General features: G+C 45.2%; 1 protein-coding gene across 4 annotated transcripts in view; it reads right to left on the reverse strand.

Moving 5' to 3' along the window:
• Nucleotides 1-18,761, reverse strand: part of FAM193A (family with sequence similarity 193 member A) — a 489,141-nt gene that overhangs the window by 49,736 nt on the left and 420,644 nt on the right. For all 4 annotated transcript variants that reach the window (XM_085642531.1, XM_085642534.1, XM_085642533.1 and 1 more), the window contains one exon: nucleotides 13,286-14,138. In XM_085642531.1, coding sequence (XP_085498657.1) covers nucleotides 13,286-14,138 — 853 coding nt within the window. The remainder of the gene's footprint in view (nucleotides 1-13,285; nucleotides 14,139-18,761) is intronic.

Below are 18,761 nucleotides of genomic sequence, written 5' to 3' on the forward strand. Positions count from 1 at the left end.
GGCCAAGTCAGTGGGCGCCGTCCTCTTGTTAGCTCTGCACGGCTCTTCGTCCTTTTCTTCTTGTAGGTAGGCTGGATCTGCTTTCTTGGTTCAGGGCTGACCCCTAAATACTGAATTTAGGGGGCGTTTTAGGGGTCTTGGGGTCAGTAGCCAATGGACTACTGACCTTAGGGTGACCACACCCTTGGTGTGCTCACCCCACGTGGGGGTGTGGGCACAATCCCTAGTCCTGATTGGGGAGTGCCTGCCATCTGCAAGATAGCGAGCACTGGAGAGTGGGCTTCACCTCTCCTCCCCCACCTGAGGGGTGGAGTTGGCAGAGGTGGGGACATCACCTGGGCTGGCTAGTTTTTCCTGCCTGTCTTCCCGACAAAGAGGAGGGGAGACAGGAAGGGGGCCTGCTCCTGATAGCTGGAGAGGTTGGGGGTCGCATTACAAAGGCTGCCAGTGTGAACACCTCCGCCCAGGAAAGGCTTTGTTTCTGGGCTCAGGGAGTGTAGGCTCCCACCCTAGGGGTCCAGAAACATGTCTCGTGGTGGCAGGCTGGTGTGTACCAGTCAGGGAACCCACCAGAGGCTGGTCGTTTTTCAGGGGGCATTTCTGAGATGCCCTCTGTGTGCATTTCTCATTAAATCCTACACTGGCATCAGTGTGGGTTTAATTGGCTGAGACGTTTGATACCAAATGTCTCAGTTCTCAGTGTAGCCATTATGGTGCTGTGGAGTTCGTAATGACAAGCTCCCACCACCATATACTCTTAATGGCAGGACTGCACTTACAATGTCTGAAAATGGACTTACAATGTCTAAGAATGGACTTAGACACTGTAGGGGTACAGGGCTCATGCACCTGTACCCTCACCACTGACATAGGGCACCCAGCTAGAGGGGTGACAGATCTATGCCAGGGTAGTGGGTTGTAGGCATGGCACACAGGGATGTGTGCCATGTCGACTCTTTACTTTGTTCTGCAACAAAACACGCAGCCTGCAAAGGCAGTGTGTGTGTAAAGGTACAGGGCCTCTAAGGGTAGCACAATAAGTGCTGCAGCCCGTAGGGGTCTTCCCTGGTCACAGTGCTCTGGGTACCTGTGGTACCATTTACCAGGGGCTGACCTGTGGCCAGAGATGCCAATTGGGTTAGTTTTGGGGAAAGAACACAGGCCCCGGAACCTGATTGGCAGGGACCCAGGGCACACCAAGAAAAAATGCATCAGTAGTCTGGCAAAAAGTGGGGGGTGTTATTTGACCCCTTGACACACTCCCACTATCCACTACACGGGTGAGAGAAGAGGGATTGTATTTTCCCCTCTCACACAGGCAACTGAGATTGCTTCTCCATCCCCGTGATATATTTTAATCCAGACCCCTAGGACATCCTTAATAAATTGTAAGTGTCCTTGGGCTCTTTTCAGACCTCACTCACTACACCACTTCCATCTAGCCCCACACACCCCCATGCACAAATGCGGCAAACTCCTTGAAGATCTCCGACAAAGAGCCCCGTCAAACGGGCCCGTGAGGGACTGCAGCGCCACCCCCACGAGGAGCACCAGCCCGATGATGATGCTATACACCTGTTTGGGTGTGTGAGGGCACTTCTAGATCCACATAGGAGTACCTTCACTCTTTCTCGGCACACTAACCCTCTTGGAGACACTGCACATTCTTCTAAGGCCTAATTGGCTGTCTGTATCTCTCTTACTCTATTCTTAAGGAACTGTTACCATCTTACTGCTATTGCAATTAATTTGGGAGCCCTGGTACAGGACCTTTTCCAACAGCTCCTCGTCCCCCCTCCTTTGTTGATAGGGTGTTACTGCAACAGAAACCCACTTTCTTACAGTAAGGTAGACAATACTACATAATTCGAATTTTTCTACTCACTCTTCAAACCCCCTTCAAGGAGGATCCAAGCATAGGAATCTAGAAGAGGTTGAGACCGCAAAAGAAACTGGTTACTTTCCTGTAACTATAGTTTTGAAGCTTGACGCTCATCTAGTATGACATGTAACCTTCACATCTCCCTGATGAAGGAAAGGAATCAGTGCAAAAAAGAAATAAAGGATCTGAAATGGTGGTTTTAGGAAAGTAGGATCTGCTTCTATGGTTACGCCCACTTTCTGCTTGATGTGTTTCGGTTTTTGACTAGTCTGACTGGGATCCAGCTATTCAGGACCTCAGTCTATCTGCTCTCTACCTAGATTGTTGTGTTAGTACCCAAGTACAATCCAAGATTAGATGCTGGGTAACCTTATCAGACCCTAGTATGTGGTACTAAGGTACCCAGGGCATAGGTACCTCAGATGTCTCCATGGGCTGAAGCATGCATTATGCCACCCATGGGAAACCATGCAAAAGGGAACTACAGGCCTGGGATTGCATCCTGTGTATGTTGGTGCCTGCACCACTTAGTAAAGATATAGGTTTCCTATATCAAAGGGTCACTGCACTTAAAACCTATAGGTCACCCCTAAACAAGGCCTTTGCAATCCTGAAGGCAGGATGTTTGCTTCTAAATGAGAGGGTGCCCCTGCATGAGCAGGACACCCCTGCAGCCCATGGAGTCCTTTCTCCTGGGTTGTCAGTGAAGCAGCCATATACTATATAGAGGGGCACCGAATCTTATCATGTTTGGTATCAAACATGTTAAAATCATACCCTCACACCATAAACCATGTGGGAGGTATTATTCCAAGCACTGGAAGAGCCCTCAGTTTGGCTCTGTGTTCCCGTTGCCAATTTTCCAGACCCGGACTGCCCAAATCGGTTGCTTCTGACCAGAGATACATTTCTGCCCTAGTGCTGCTGAGCCAAGCTCAAGCAGAGCTAGGCATCCTGTGACAGGGAGGTGTGACCACTCCCAGACAGGATTTAGTATATTGGGGCCCGGTGGGTGCGCTTGCCAGCGCCAGAAAGTCTGAATGAGGGGCACAATTGGTGTCCCAGTACATAGTCCAGTTCAAACCAGTTCTGTGAGCCGTTGGCTCCTGCTCTGGTGCGAAACTGGACAAAGGACATGGGAGTAACCTCCCCCCATCCAGACCCTTCCCTGAGAGGGTCCCCTTAATTTTCCCAACCCTTTCCCTAGGGTACTTAAGGGCTTACCTGGGTGTAGGTCCCTAGATTCGTTGTGGAATAAGACTCAGATCAGACACCACTCTACTTCTACCGTCTCTGCACTCAGGACTTTGTTTGAGCCTGACTTAGCCTCCCTTCTAGTCTGCCACATCGTCTGTGCCTGTGCATCATACAGGAACTCTCCAAGGCCTGTGAAGCATCAAAGACATTTGAAGTAATCTCCCTTGGAGTGAAGGAGTCACTCCCCTACATTTGCAGGCACCGCAACTAAGTCGACCGGTCTGCAAATCCTGAGCTCCACCAGACTCTGTGGGCTCTGCAACATAGGTGGTGGTTTTCCACAGCTCTGGAGGCCTTCCCTGCCCTCTCAACAAGTTTGAGGCCAGTATCTCTCATGGGGGTTGCAATACCCGAACCCCTGTGCACTGCGTCCAACTTGCAGTTGCAAAGGCTTGTTTGCTTCCTTGCAAGAAGATCTTCAGGCTTCAAGTAGTCCCAACCTTGAGCACCTCCAGTGACCAGAATCTTCAGCTACACCGCTTAGCGTGCATCGTGGCCTGCCTCTTTTGGAGAGCTGCTTGAGGTCCTCTTGCGACTCCAATGTCTCCGGCCTGTGGGTCCACTTGAGGGTCACACTTGTCTTATTGGGCACCCCTGATTGCACGGCCCTTCCCTGACTCCCCTGCTGTTGGCGAGACCCCTTGACCTTGCTTGCCTGGACATTGCTCCTTCTTTGATAACTGCGCTGTGTGCATTTGCCAAGGCTTGTTGGGGCTTCCACCGGACACCGACTCCTCAACACTCAACATCCTGCTTGGGACGTCTCGTGCACGGCTCCTAGTCTTCCTCAGTGTTGCAAGGTCCTCTTCATCCACCCTGCAATACCGGATATCAGAGGGCATTCGTCTTCCAAGTCTCCTGGTCACTCCTGAGTGACAGACTCTGTCCCATCTGCTTGCAGGTATCTAATCAAGAATCGATCCTCTAATTCCACTGGACATTTTCTCCTCTTCCAGCAGCGACACTTTCTTGAAGTCCTCCATTGGGTTCGAGGGCGGTTTCCGACACCACTTCATACGTATGCACATGGCTTCCCTGATGTAGGTAACGTGGGTACTAGGGTATCCACGGGTGGGGTGGCTCTCCAACCTTCCGTCTTTCACGGTGTTTAAGGGTCCACTGAGAAGGGTCCTTAATCTTTAAAAATCGAACCGCGACTTGCACATAGAGTTGTACGGAGCACGCGGTTGTGTTTCCACACTGCACACATGTTCTATGGGGACCCAATCTGCTCACTTTGGGTGGTTCCTTGGGGTGGAAGCACTTGGGCATCCTCTGGACCCAGTCTTGATCCGAGTTGTGGTTCTTATACTACTTTCTTAGTATATGGTTTGGTCCCCCACTGGGGTCCGCTGTGTATTTCGTGCTATTTACTGTGTTTCTTTGCTGAAGTATTGTATGCATTGTGTTCATCTCCGTGTTGGAGATATTGGAACGTACTAGAGAGTATTATATAATAAATATATATTTTTTATAAATGCTTGGTGTGGTTCTTTTCACTTAATCTATACTGTAAGATTGCGTTTTGGTAAAACAAGCTGCTGTGCACTCCTTCTGGACTAAGCCTGAAGGGTGCTCTACACAGTTACCACTTAGAGAGCTTTCTAAGGTTGTCTAAGACCTCTTAAATCACCATAAGGGTTGTCTGGACTGGTACAAGATTCACCCTTACATTATTGGACATCACATACCAGGCCAGCTTCACACAGTGGTCACATATTGAGACATTCTGGGCTTATTGTCAATTTGACGAGTCTACATGACTCCGCTCATACTCAACTCCCCAAGTAAAAAGTTTTAAAAATACAAGATACAATTTGAAACTTAAGTACTAGTTAATGCACATCATGTGAATCTAAGTCAATCTGGAAAACCATTGTTACACAAAAGTAATCAATTTCGTTCTACAGCTGCCCCTGCCACCATCCTCTCAAGATTATTTTCAAATGATGTCCCAAATAAGTGTGCTCCTATCCAAGGAATACCAAAGATATTAGACTGTACTTCAGAATTGAAACCTGGAAAATGTAGCCAGTAACATCCATGTATAACTGTGCAAGAGTATATTTGCAGTCTCTGCTGACCCTAGAGAAAATAACAAAACAAAAAAAGTAATTGATATAGTGTTCTCCATTTCTATACTTCACTTTGGCCTCTCCTTTAATGCTTCTGTGTATATCAAAAGTGCATTGGAACTAACAATACGAAATTTGTGTGGCTGTTTTTCTCACAACTACTTCTAGTCTCTTGTTGTCCTGCTAACTGGAAAAGGTCCTGACACAGAGGATATTCAATCTACTGCTAGCACTCCAATTATTAATGAATCTGCTTCCACAAATAATTAATATGAAGTTTACTAGTAAAAAAAAGCATTTTTTTCTATACCTGGGCTAACGGCCTAGACAGTTGCTAGTTTTAGAAAAACATTCTTCTGTTTTATTATGCTTCTCAGCAGGTGTAAAAACACATTTGACTTTTTAGGTGGTTTAGGGTGTCCAACGGAAAACAAGAATCAACAAATTCTTCCTATTTGTATTCTATAATTGTCTGCAGCCCTTTCAATAATTTCATGATATACTGGCAAATCAACATGAGGGGATGCTCCTCAAGCATATAGTGTCAACCCTTCTTGAGGAGAATGTTTCCATATTTTGCATTAGACATTAGATCCTCATTTTCCTGCAAGAAACCTCTTACCCTACATTAGTTAGCAATTCCAAACCTTCTTCCTCTTGTAATAATGGGGTGTGTGGCCTTCATTTCCCTCTATGTTTAATGTCTTTTTAGGTCTCGCCTAGGCAATGCTTCCGCTATCTCTGTGAGATGCTCCATTCAGGATATGGGCTTTAAAAGCTCAGCCCATTTTAAAGGACTGTACCAGTTACATGTGTTATTACTCAGAGCTTGTGAGCGCCATTTCCTTCTTTAAGCTGGAGCACTGGAGACCAGTGCTCGTGGTTTACAGAGCTCTGTTAACAGGGCTGTAAATCTTGCCCCATTTGCTGTGCATTCCTGTAGCCTCTTACACACTGCTTCCCACCCGCCCCATCTCAATCCAGCCAGATGGCACTCATATCTGAACGCTCCATTTTTGTAAAATGGGAACCAATTACACTGCTTCATGTTACTGCTAATACGGTTTATGCACATTTTCACAGTTTTGGTATTTTTCCTACTGCAGTAGACGTACAATTCTTTAATGAAGTTCTGAATCTAATACTTCCTTTCAAGTCCATAGTATCACTAATGCGAATTCACTCTACGTAATTGTACTCCACATAACTCCACTTCACTCTACCCAACCCAACCCACTATGCAGCGCCACTTCAAGCACTGACAATCAAGGCCACTCCATTCCACTCCGCTTTACTCCACTCTGCTTTACTCCACTCCACTCAACCCCACTCTGCTCCACTTTTCCCAATGCCACTCTGCTTTACTATACTCCACATTACTCCACTTCATACCAGTCTGCTTTACTCCACACCACTTCACTCAATGCCACTGCTTTACTCCACGTTATGCCACTCGGCTTTACACCACTTTCCTCCACTCTGCTTTACTCCACGCAACAACAGCACTCCACACCACTCAATGCAACTCCACATATTTACAATACATATAATTACATGGCAGTCCATGCCACATAATTTCACTACACAAATCTAATCAACGCCAAACCACACAATTAATTAACTAATCCAATCCAATCCATAATTCTACTACCCACCGCATACATACATTCCATAACACATAGGCAAAAGACATTGCCATTTACAATACAATAGCACCAACTCGGACAAATGTGAGACAGATTGCATTTTCAATGCTTGTTAACCCTAGTGATCTGGTTCTATATGTTCTTGTAGTACATCACCAAATGCCCATTCATTTCAGGTAAAATAGATGCTCTGCTTTAAGGGATTTGTTCTTCTTTCCACTGTTTAAATTATTTGATGGCATTTCTGCCTCAACATCTTCATTCCCACGTTTTGGATCAACCTCCTATTTTTTCAGGCTTAATCTTCATTTGATTTTTCTTTTGGAATCTTCAACTAGTCTGTTTTCTGATCATGCTTCAAACTCTATTAAAAAAGAACGGATGATGGATGGAATGCTGAATTAATCAAACATTGCCCTCACCCCCCCACAGATCAGGGTTAAATCCATCATTTTTTGCATGCCACACCATTACTGTTTAGACGCAGCCATATACAAATCAGTCTTGACCCTGTTCCCCATGGGACCAGTCCAGCCTGAACTGCAAAGCCAGATTCTCTCTGGACCAGAAACAGGCATCCTGGGACCGGTGTTGGGGTAACACCACTCATCAGCCAGGCTTGTTTGAATCTGGTGGCGTAGCAAGCATGGGACTTATGTCTGCATACCCTTCCCACTTAGAACAACGCAATTGAAAAGACGTGCATCCCTTGCTCACTTTGCAGCTGGATTCAAGCTAGCCTGGCTGATGAGGGGTGTTACCCCAAAACCGGTCCCAGAAGGCTTGTTTCCGGTCCAGGGAAGACCTGGCATGGCAGTTCGGGCTGGACTGTTATGAGGAACAGGGTCAAGACTGATTTGCATATGGCTGGATCTGAACTTGTGTGGCGGAGTGAGCTAAAGAACGATGATGGATTCAACCCGGATCTGTGACTAGGGGTGGGTGTCTGAAAGTTTCAGCGCTCCGTCTATCTCCTTGAATTTGCTTTGTTCTAACTCTATTCAATGCATCTCTGCTGGTTCTTGGCGGTTTTGTAGGTGTTGATGGCTGCTCAACTGGGGTGTGTTTGACATAAAGAGATTCTCTTTAGGCATGTTTGCCAGTCTTTTTGGCTCCAAAAAGCAATCACTGTGTCTTGAAAAACACACTGTCACAATATTAATCCATGGGACAAATGAATTAAATTCTCAATCTGAACATCTAGTTGGCTAGAAAATACACAGAATGCATCTTCTTTAAAAGCCTAAAAATCTCATATACCTTATACCTACGATCATTTTATAAAAGAAAATAAATTAGGACAGTCAAAAACTCACCCCCTTGCAACGCAATTCGAAGAAAAAGGTTTACCCCACCACTTCTGACTTACTATTTGCATGAGACCTGTGGTGGTTAGGCACTTTGAGGGGTTTAGGGGTTTCCCCTCCCTGTTCTGCACCATACGGATACATTAATCTAATACACTTACGTTTACCAGCAGAGCGCCAGTACTTCCTTACATCTGAATACCCTGTTCTTTGTAGTTTGCTACAGGCACTTTGAGATAGTTTCATATGTTAACATGTCACTTGAGGATTGAGACGATGTATTGTTTCATTTTGCATTCAGAAATGCTCACACTAGAACTCAATTGTGTGACTTCAATGATACACAGATATTTAATCAATGAGAAAGGTGGAAACGCACAATTTAAAATGAAAAAAATATTTCTAATAAATATTAAGTCTTAACGTTTTTTTCCACTTTCAATTATGCCAATTACGTCTTAATGTTTCATGAAGCGTTTCTTCACTTTAAATTCTCCTCATTTAAACAACGGCTGAATTTTTAAGTTAGAATTATATGGCACCATGTCTACAAGCCACTGAGAGCAAAATGCCTGATGTTTCTACATGCAACACGTGGAAATGAAAGAAAAATTAAAAGATTACTTTTATGGAATGCATATAAACATAAATGTAACTTGAGTTTAATTTTCTTCTATTTTTAAGTGTCGCCTTTACACATAACAGGTATCTTGCTCCCAGTGGCTGGTAGACACAGTGCCAAATATATAACTGAAAAATACAGTCGTTATTTAAAGTGGGAGAAATTTAAAGTGGGAGAAATTTAAAGTGCAGAAAACATTTCCATATTCTAAATATTTTCGCTGAACATTTTTCTTTACTTTAAATTTCTATTTAAAATAATGGTTGTATGTTTGTATTATACATGTAACAGTGCCACATATGGGGAAAGATATGTTCTGTGCCACAAGTACATATGACAAGGGCTCTCATTTACCCATACACTTATATCCCATTCATATGCACACACGTTCATTCATTCTCAAAGACCATGCTCTCACTGACACACACTGCAGCCTTGTCAAATTATTTTGTTCAACCCACAGTATCTGGCTCTATGGACATTAGGCTTAAAGTCAATGAAGCTGGGCGTCTGCTAACAATGTGCGGGTTATTTGTCTTCAGAAGCTCACAATGATTTTCAGTGATCAGAAGTAGCTGTCACTACAGAAAAGGTTGGAGAACCCTGCTCAAGATCGAGCGAGGGCCTGATTACGAGTTTGGTGGATGGGATACTCTGTCACAAACGGGACGAATATCCTGTCCGCCTTATTACACGTTCCACTGGAAATAATGGAACTGTAATTTGGTGGACAGGATATCCATCATGCTTGTGACGGAGTAACCCTGTCTGCCAGACCACTACAGACATCCTTTATGTATTGCTGCCACAAGACTACAGCATTGTGAAAGATGGAACTAAACGGGAAAAGGAATTGAAGATATCCATCCCCTGTGTCCTTGCCCGTTCCAGCTGTTACCAACGTTCAAGCACCTCACACTTTTTGCCACAAAGACCAATATGGCCAATGTATCTTCCAGTGTCAACCCAGTATTCATTTCAGAACCCAACCTCATCACAGCAGTTTCATAAGGTATACTCACATCTTCCTCATCAACGGCAACCAAACTGGTAGCATACAAACAAAACCATCAAGGATGCTTTCTTTAACTGACTCTCTGGTTATCTCACTGTCCACTCCTAGCCAAAGTAACATATGGAGTCTCATCCGCTCAAACATTAAAAAAACCTTGCCTGCTATCTATCAAACATGCTGACTGACCTATATGCTATGAAATGCTATCATTACTGTTGACATGCTTGAAGCATCTTCCACTGACTGAGGTGAACTGAAGAATTTATCTTTAAATAACCCTCACTCACAAGGGTTACCCCTTGGTGGCATGCTTCATCATAGAGTTCTTCCCTAACCCTCTACGGCAAGGGGTGTGCCGAGACAGAAGGATACGTGGGAACACTGATAGTATATGTGCCTATCCAGAATGCATTTATGTTGGGAGTGTTTTTAAAAAAATACTTATGTAGAAAAATTGTTAAAAATATCTGCCTAGTGGGAAAAACTATTTATTGGTTCCCCTAGTCGATACGATTAAAAAAATGGGGCGTGGCCATGAACGGGCGGTTACCTCTGAAGCGAGAGTAGCCTTGAGGAAAGTGTGACTACAGGCATCCTTCCTCCCCAGTTTGGACTCATGATGCCCAACTGAGGCTAATTACGAATAGCAAAAGAACAGACCGATTTGGTGCTGTATACATTTATCTATACTTGATCTATCATTATACTCACTTGAGAACAAGCTACTTGGACAACTCAAGGAGTGGTAACAGGGAGTAACCCACTTAGGTCCTGATGAAAATCCTTGGGGTAGGGATTACAACTAGTTAACCAGTGAAATTTAGGGATATCAGCTCAGAAATCTCTCACATTCCCCATTTTTTATCATATCTACAAGGGAACTAATAAATAACAGTTTTCCCACAAGCCAGATATTTTTAACAATGTTTTCTACATAAAAGTAAAAAAAAAAAAAAATCCAACAAAAATGCATTCTGGATAGGCACAGATACTATCAGTGCTCCCACATATCCGTCATTCTCAGCAGGCCCTCTCCGTAGTTGGTTAGGGAACAACCCTATGATGAAGCATGCCACCAAGGGGTAACCCTGGTGGGTGAGGGTTATTTAAAGAGAAATTTTTCTTTCCCATTACGGTTTTTGACAATATATCTTTGAAAAAAGAGGGACTCCTTTTGGTTATGAGCATTTGTGTTTGGAGGATGAGTCCTCTAAGCTTTTCAGTCTATCTCACCTTTTTGATGTTTTTCTGAGGTCAACTGAAGCCAGCAAGTTGTAAACAGATACTTTAAGGACTGACAAAGTTACTTAATATCACCCTTTTTGTACTTTCCAGTTGGCAATGCCTCATTCAATTCAAAACTAAATATATCAAGTGTCAAATACAATAATAAATTAAACTTGTAAAACCTAAAACATCTCTGCACCACCCACAAGCAGTTCATCAAAGAAAGCATCACAATGCCATCAGTGAAGCTTCCAAAAGAAGCGTGGTGCTCCTTCAGGTGATCCAACACGCTTTACAGCAAATCTCTGGTTCACCACTCATCCACTCAATGGAGAAGTGCACAACAATTAAGTTCTTCAAAGGCAGGATTGCTAAAATAATCAGACTGCAGAGTTAACCCCAACATCACCAGAAAAATCCAATCCTGCAGTACAGCTCAATTTACCAATTTCTGAAGGCCATGTCCTACGAGGGCAATGTGATAACAATAGCGAAGGAAATTTACAGCTAATGCTAGATGTCTCTGCTGAACACTGTCAATGCATACTTTGTAGGATGCCCTCAAGATTGGCCAGATATAACCTAACCTGGACCCAATACCCTAACAAATGACGGTCTGATCACTCATCTATCGCCCATGGCGATCACTGAAAAGTCCTTCGCTAATTATATCGGTGAGACTATTGAGAGCAATGTCTTTATGCAACATCAGACTGGGCTTAGAGTAATTGACCACTAGTATGGTAGCAGTATATGTATTGTATTGCTGTTTAGATAATCATCAATGGTGAACCATGTTCTCTCATTCTGCTCATGCAGTCTTCAACAAAGTCAAACAGCAAGCACTATTTGAGAACTATACACTTCACCAGGGCTTCACCAAAATGGCCCTACAGCAGTCTTCATAACTCAAGAAGATAGCCCAGTTGATATTAATAGGCTTCTAAAGGTTGAAGACTAGCCTGGAGTACACCAAGCCTCCTTTCGCTCATCAGTGATCTTTAACCTGTACATTGAGCTCCTAGAATACTGCTAGTTAGCAAAAACCCGCAAAGGCAGACCAATCTGAACTGATGAAAAATAGTTGCGAACAGTTTCTAAACTAAAAATTAACCAGGGAGCCTTCAATAAAATACAGTTAAGTCCTTGGGCCTAGATGAGCACACCAAACTTAGCTGCAAGACTTTAATAAGGCATACAACGAATGCCACCTACTACAAGTTGCTCTTGACACACAGAGCGAAGTTCCTCTTTCAGGAAACCATGTCAGCACTGGTCCTTTGCAATTTGAATAGAGGTAGCGCTCTGCTCTGCCACTCTAGCCCCAGGTCTCACCCGACACTGATGTCCATCCTCAAATTATTGCCCTGCCTCAAAAGGTCTTTTGAAGCATTCTTTGGCTACAATTGCCCAGATCATATTCAATACCCACTGCATTCAAATCAGTCACCACAATATAGCTGGGCACCAAGATTAAGACCACTGTTGGCACACACTAGATATTTAGCATCAGCAGACTGGAATCAAGGAAATGCACAAAGAAACAAGGATGGCAGATATCTCTTCAATGCTCTAGATGAAAATCCAGCCAGTTCAGGGGTGACAGCCTGCACAAGCCTCCAATTTTAGAGAGCTGAAGAATTATCCTTCAAGCAACATCTTACTTCAGGGAAGTAAACTGATCATCAAACACACAAAGTGATTACCCTTAAATCTTATCCATTTGCAGTGCTCAGTGACTGTCTCCGACAAACCCTGAACTCTTATTGTAGTTCCACCCTTTTAAAATATCCCCATGAATCTGATAACCCCACATTGAAATACCTGCATATGATCCTAATCAATTCAAAACATCCCTCTCCACCACCCACTAACCCATTGCAATACCCTCCTCTGTCCACTGCAAAAGTGGCCATACTGCAAATCTGATATCTATACACTTTTCTCTACTTTCCAGCTTCCTTCAAAGCCTTATATGAATATCAACTTCCATGTCACACAGGGGCAGATTTTCTGGTTCAAATAAAAAAATCTGGACAATGAAGTTTTACCAAAGTCATGTTTTTGAAATGGAGCACAGGTGCATTATTTGTCCTTGGTTTGGCAGTAAAAGCCACTCTGCTCTGATCAGCATCAATATATCTTTAAAAAAAATATCATCTGAATTGCATAAAAGTATTACTGCGCACTTTGTTTCCCAACAAAGTTCAAAACCGGCACAAACATTTCTAGTTATTTTGACCAAATCACTTACCAATTGAATTATTGACCTTATCTCCTTTTTTCTTCTTGTTTTTCTTATTCTTGCTCTTAGGCTGTGGAGATTCTGCTTTTACAACTTTGTTGTTCTGCTGTTGCTCAATTGGAGAGGGTGATTTATTCACAACTAAATTTCTCTCTTCTTTTACATGATTAAGCTGCTTTTTGTTTGCTTTTTTCTCCTCTTTTTTGTGCTCTGGAAGCGGTGCAATCTCCAAACTTTTAACTTTGGATTCAATTTGGTTCTTTGTTTTTGATGAAATGTCTGTGGGTTTGGGGGGATCTAGAGGCTTTTTAACTTGCACTGGGGGAGACTTATTTATTTGTTTTACTTTTGCTTTGCCACTACCTTCTTTCTGAGTTATGGCATCACATGTACTGCTTTCTTTCTGATTAAGTGCATCTAAAAGACAGAGTTCTTGCTGCTTTTCTTTAATTTCCTCATGCAAAACCTGCTTTGAGTCTACTGTGGTAGAAGTATTGTTCAGTGTACCAGTTGTGTCCAGAGCTGGCCTTAGATCTTCATTTTTTACCAGAGTGGATGGACGGATGCACTTTGCCACCCTGTCACACTGTTCAACTAGGCTATTCTGAATGTCTTCTAATGTGCTTTGCATGGAATCCCTCTGTAAATGAGAGTTTGAACAAAGTGCATTGAGCTTCTGTGAGTCTTTGTTTATTCTTTCTTTTTTCTTTTTCTTGAGAGCACGCAGATGCTGGAATTCCTCAAGCTGATGAAACTCATGTTTTAAACGTTCTTCCTCTTCTGCATGCAGACACTGTTCATCCAGCACATGATATTCCTCTTTTACCCTAGCTTCTGCTTCTTGGCGGGCCTTTTCCTCTAGCTATAAAGAAAACATTAAGTAAGAGGTTAATTATAAGAATACATAAAATAACACGAATAAGTATGCGCAAGTCTACATGCCAAGTAACAAATGTCGACACGAAAGCTGTGGCATACTATTAAGGCAATACTAGGAGGAATTTCTGCACGCACATTTATATACTATTACATACTGTATTGGTTGTTTGGGACATGAAAAAATTGGCCGATGGGCTTTATTTGGATTTGCTTTGTTGGTACAGCTATGCTTGAATGATGCCGATAAAACATGCAGTGCTTCATAATTATTTTGATAAAGGTTATGAGACTGCCAACAACAGCTTTCTAGACAGATGTAAATGTATAGCTATTGCAGATGATTGTGACTTAAAACCTGGGATGCTGCACTAAATCAGATGGTGAGCGGAGGTCAACTGGGAAAAACTGAAGGGTTTGAGGAGTAATCTTTCCAACTGAAGTGCCAGAAAATAATCTCTCAGAAAACATATGAAGGAACTCGGCTATAGTTGCAGTTGTCCCCCACTTTTTTGCACCCTTTTTAGCTACTTGATGCCGATTGTCGACTGACAGTGCACAGAGGGCTACTAACCAGACCTCAGTGCCAGTGCTCCTTCCCTAAAACAAGGTGAAGTCTGATTGTTCAAACAAATGGCTAAGGTCATTAGCACCCCTGTATGTCTCTAGTAAATGGTACCCTAGGTTCCAAGGGCATGGGTGTTGAAGAGGGTCCCTAAGGGTTGCTGCATGTCTTGTAACACCCTAAGGAACCCAAAAACAAATTCCACAGACTGTCATTGCAGGCTGCATAACAGTGCAAACCATGAGTGAAAACATGACATGACAAACTTGTGTGTGCCAGGCCAAGGTCAATACATCTAATTTATGTAAGCCACGCATACAGCAGGCCTTTGAGCCTTTAGGTAGGGTGCATTGTATTTTATGTGAAGACATATCTGCATGAGCAGATATGCCCCTGTGATGACTTGTTCGATTACTAGATATTGTAAGTCAGTAGGTATGCCATCTTAAGGTATGTACCGGGCACTAGTCAAAACGAGTTACCGATGGTATCAAACAAACAAGTTACTTACCTTCCGTAAGGATATAACTGTAAGAGACAGATTATTTATGGATTCCTCACCTTAGAATTACCCTCAGGCGTCAGACTGGATCCGGACAATTTTTTCCTCAGTAGTACCTCTGCGCGTCGATAGGTGGCGTCGCTCGACTCCGCCATCATCGTTGTGGTCGCCAGAATGATGTCGCGGTATCTAATTAGACGCCCTCGCGCGCTGACATCAGTTCTTTACACAACATTCAAACAACTAGGGCCCTGAAAGGGAGGCCCTTACCCTAGAAGTCAGTTCACAGAACGGGGAGGATGGGTGGGGTGGTGAGGAATCCATAACCTAAACTAGGTCTCCTACAGATATATCGTAACCAAAGGTAAATAAGGTAAGTAACTTGTTAGTCTCAAAGAGACAATTAGTTATAGATTCCTCACCTTAGAATAGATACTCCAGCAATACCAACACCGGTGGTGGGTCTGCAAACAAAGTTCACACCAGAAATACTGGAGAACTGAACGGCCGAAGAAGCCGTCTCTCCAGACTTGGCTGTCCTGGCAGTAGTGTTGGTAAATGTGTCGAATGAAACACATAGCTGCCTGGCAGATGTCAAGAAGGGGGACTCCACGTCCCAAAGCAGTTGTGGCTGCCGTCGTTCTAGTGGAATGGGCATGAAACCCCACAGGAAGTTCCTTTTTTGTTAAAGAATACCAGATCTTGATGCAAAGAACGACCCATCTGGAGATGGTCCATTTCTGCATGGCCCGACCTTTCTTGACGCCCACATAGCCAACAAAGGGCTGGTCATCCACCCGGAATTTTTTGTGCAATCCAGATAGAACGAAAGCACACGTTTTGGATCCAGACGGTGGAGCCTCTCTTTCTCTTTAGAAGGATGCAGAGGCGAAAAGAGGGTGGTCTGTCCGATATGGAAAGAGGTAACCTTCTTTTCTTCCCAAAGTGGTCTAGTGAGGAGGACATCTTTGTCCGGATGAACAGCCAGGAAAGGAGGTTTCGAAGAAAGGGCTTGGAGCTTACACACCTGTGAGCAGAGGGGATGGCAACCAGAAAGGCAGTTTTAAGGGTCAAGAGTCTGAGAGGACAGTTATGGAGCGGCTCGAAAGGAGCACACGTAAGAGAAGTAATAACCAGGTTCAAGTTCCACAGGGGCATCACAAAAGGAGTAGGAGGATACAAGTGAGTAATGCACTTAAGGAAGCGATTTACAATAGGGGACTTGAAGAGAAGGCTGGTCAGGCTGCCAAAGGAAGGCCGAAATGGCCAAAAGTGCCCTGAGCAGAGCCCTGCAGGGCCAAAGAAAGAATGAAGAGGAGAACCTCTGAAAAAGGGGCAGAAAGGGGAACCACAGCCTTTGCTGTGCACCATGCCACAAATTTGTTCTATCTACAGGCGTATACCGTTTTAGTGGAGGGATGCCTGACTGCCGAGTTAACATTACAGACTTCGGGAGGAAGGTTGAAAGCTGTCAACTGCCGCCGCTCAATCTCCAGGCAAGGAGGTGGAGGCTGGACAGGTTCGGGTCGAAGACCATCCCCTGCTGTTGTGACAGAAGATCCTCCCGAAGAGGCAGTCAGATCGGGATACCACACTCTTCTCGCCCAATCCGGAGCCACAAGAAGGACTTGGGCCCGGTTGCGTTTTATCTGCAATCTGGGCAGAAGTGATATAGGCGGAATGGTGTATAGAAGACCGCAAATCCACCTGTGATGAAAAGCGCCGCCTTGTGAGTGCCGCCTTGGAAATTCCAATGCGATGAACTGATGACATTGCGCGTTCTCTTCGCCACCGAAGAGATCTAACCAAGGCTCACCCCACTGCTGAAAAAGACCTTGCACCACCTCCGAGTGACGACGCCAATCGTAATTCATCATGCACCTGCGGCTGAGTTAGTCTGCCCTGGCGTTCAGAGAACCTGCCAGGTGTTGAATCACCAGGGATATGCCCTGATATTCCAGCCAGGTCCAAAGGCAGAGAGCCTCTTGACATAAGGCCCATGACCCCACCCCACCCTGTTAGTTGCAGTACAACATGGCAGTGGTGTTGTCCGTGAACACCTGCACTACACTTCCCCAGACAGAGGTAAGGAATGCTTTCAGTGCAAGACGAATCGCCTGAAGCTCCAGAAGGTTGATATGGAGCCCAGACTCCGCCGGTGACCAGAGGACACTGATCTCCGCCTCTCCCATGTGGCCGCCCCAGCCCAGCAGTGATTCATCGGTCACCACTGTGAACTCCGGTTGGGGAAGGGGAAGGCATCTGCCGTTGGCCCAATCTTGGTTTGTTAGCCACCACTACAAATGGTGTGCAAGGCCCTCCGAGATCTGGATGCAATCTGAAAAATTCCCCTGATACTGTGCCCACTGGAACTTCAAGTCCCACAGCAGACCCTGCATATGCCACCTGGCATAGTCCACCAGCAGGATGCATGAGGCCAAGTAGCCTCAGGGTCATTCTGATAAACCCGAAACTGTGCTGTGTCCAGAACTGCTCCGATAAAAAGGAGCTTCTGAGAGGGGATCAGGTGCGACTTCGGCACAATGATGTTGAACCCCAGCGAATGTAGGAGGTCAGCCGTAGTCTGGAGGTGGGTGATGACAGCCTGGGGCGAGCCCGCCTTCAACAGCGAGTCGTCGAGATAGAGGAAGACTGGAACCCATGATTTGTGCAGATGAGCTGCGACCACAGCCATCACTTTTGTGAACACCCGAGGGGCGCTGGTAAGGCCAAAGGGGAGCATGGTAAACTGAAAGGGCTTGCGGCCTACCTTGAACGGCAGGTAACACCAGTGGGCCGGCAGGAAGGGAATGTGAAAATAGGCGTCCTGCAAGTCCAACGCTACCATCCAGTCTCCAGGGTCGGGAGCAGATAGGACCTGAGCCAGTGTCAACATCTTGGGTTGACGTCCCTGAGATACAAGATAGGACGCAGGCCCTAGTCCTTCGGCACCAGAAAGTAGTGGGAATACCAACCACGATCGACTTCTGGGGCAGGAACGAGCTCAATGGCTCCCTTGGCCAAGAGAGCCGGGACTTCCTGTTGGAGAAGGGCCAGGTGATCCTCTGGCATGGATGGAGGGGTAGTCTCGAAGGGGAGGGAGTAGCCCCTTTGGACTATCTGCAAAACCCACCTGTCCCACGTGATGTTGAGCCAGTGTGGGAGGTGATGGCGAATCCTGCCACCCACTGGCAATTGATGGGCCTGAAAGGACAGACTAGGAGGGGGTACTGGTGGACTAGCCTGCCTGCTGGCCCCCCATGGCAGTGGGATCCACGTCTCCGGCCGCGCAGAGGCTGGACAGCTTGTGCAGGCCTGTGGCCTCGGCTGAATGTGGCAGGGCTCCCCTTCCGTAGCCTCGAAAGGGGAGAAAAGCAGACTGCGCTGGGTGGGAGGTGGTAGAGAGGCCTAAGGATCTGGCCATAGCCATAGAATCCTTACAGCGCTCCAGCGCGTTGTCTACCTGGTCACCAAATAGGCGACTGCCATCAAAGGGCATGTCCAAAAGTGTTGCTTGGACATTCCCCGAAAAGCCAGTGGAC

Source organism: Triturus cristatus, chromosome 2_2, assembly GCF_964204655.1.
Source record: "Triturus cristatus chromosome 2_2, aTriCri1.1, whole genome shotgun sequence".
Lineage (NCBI taxonomy): Eukaryota > Metazoa > Chordata > Amphibia > Caudata > Salamandridae > Triturus > Triturus cristatus.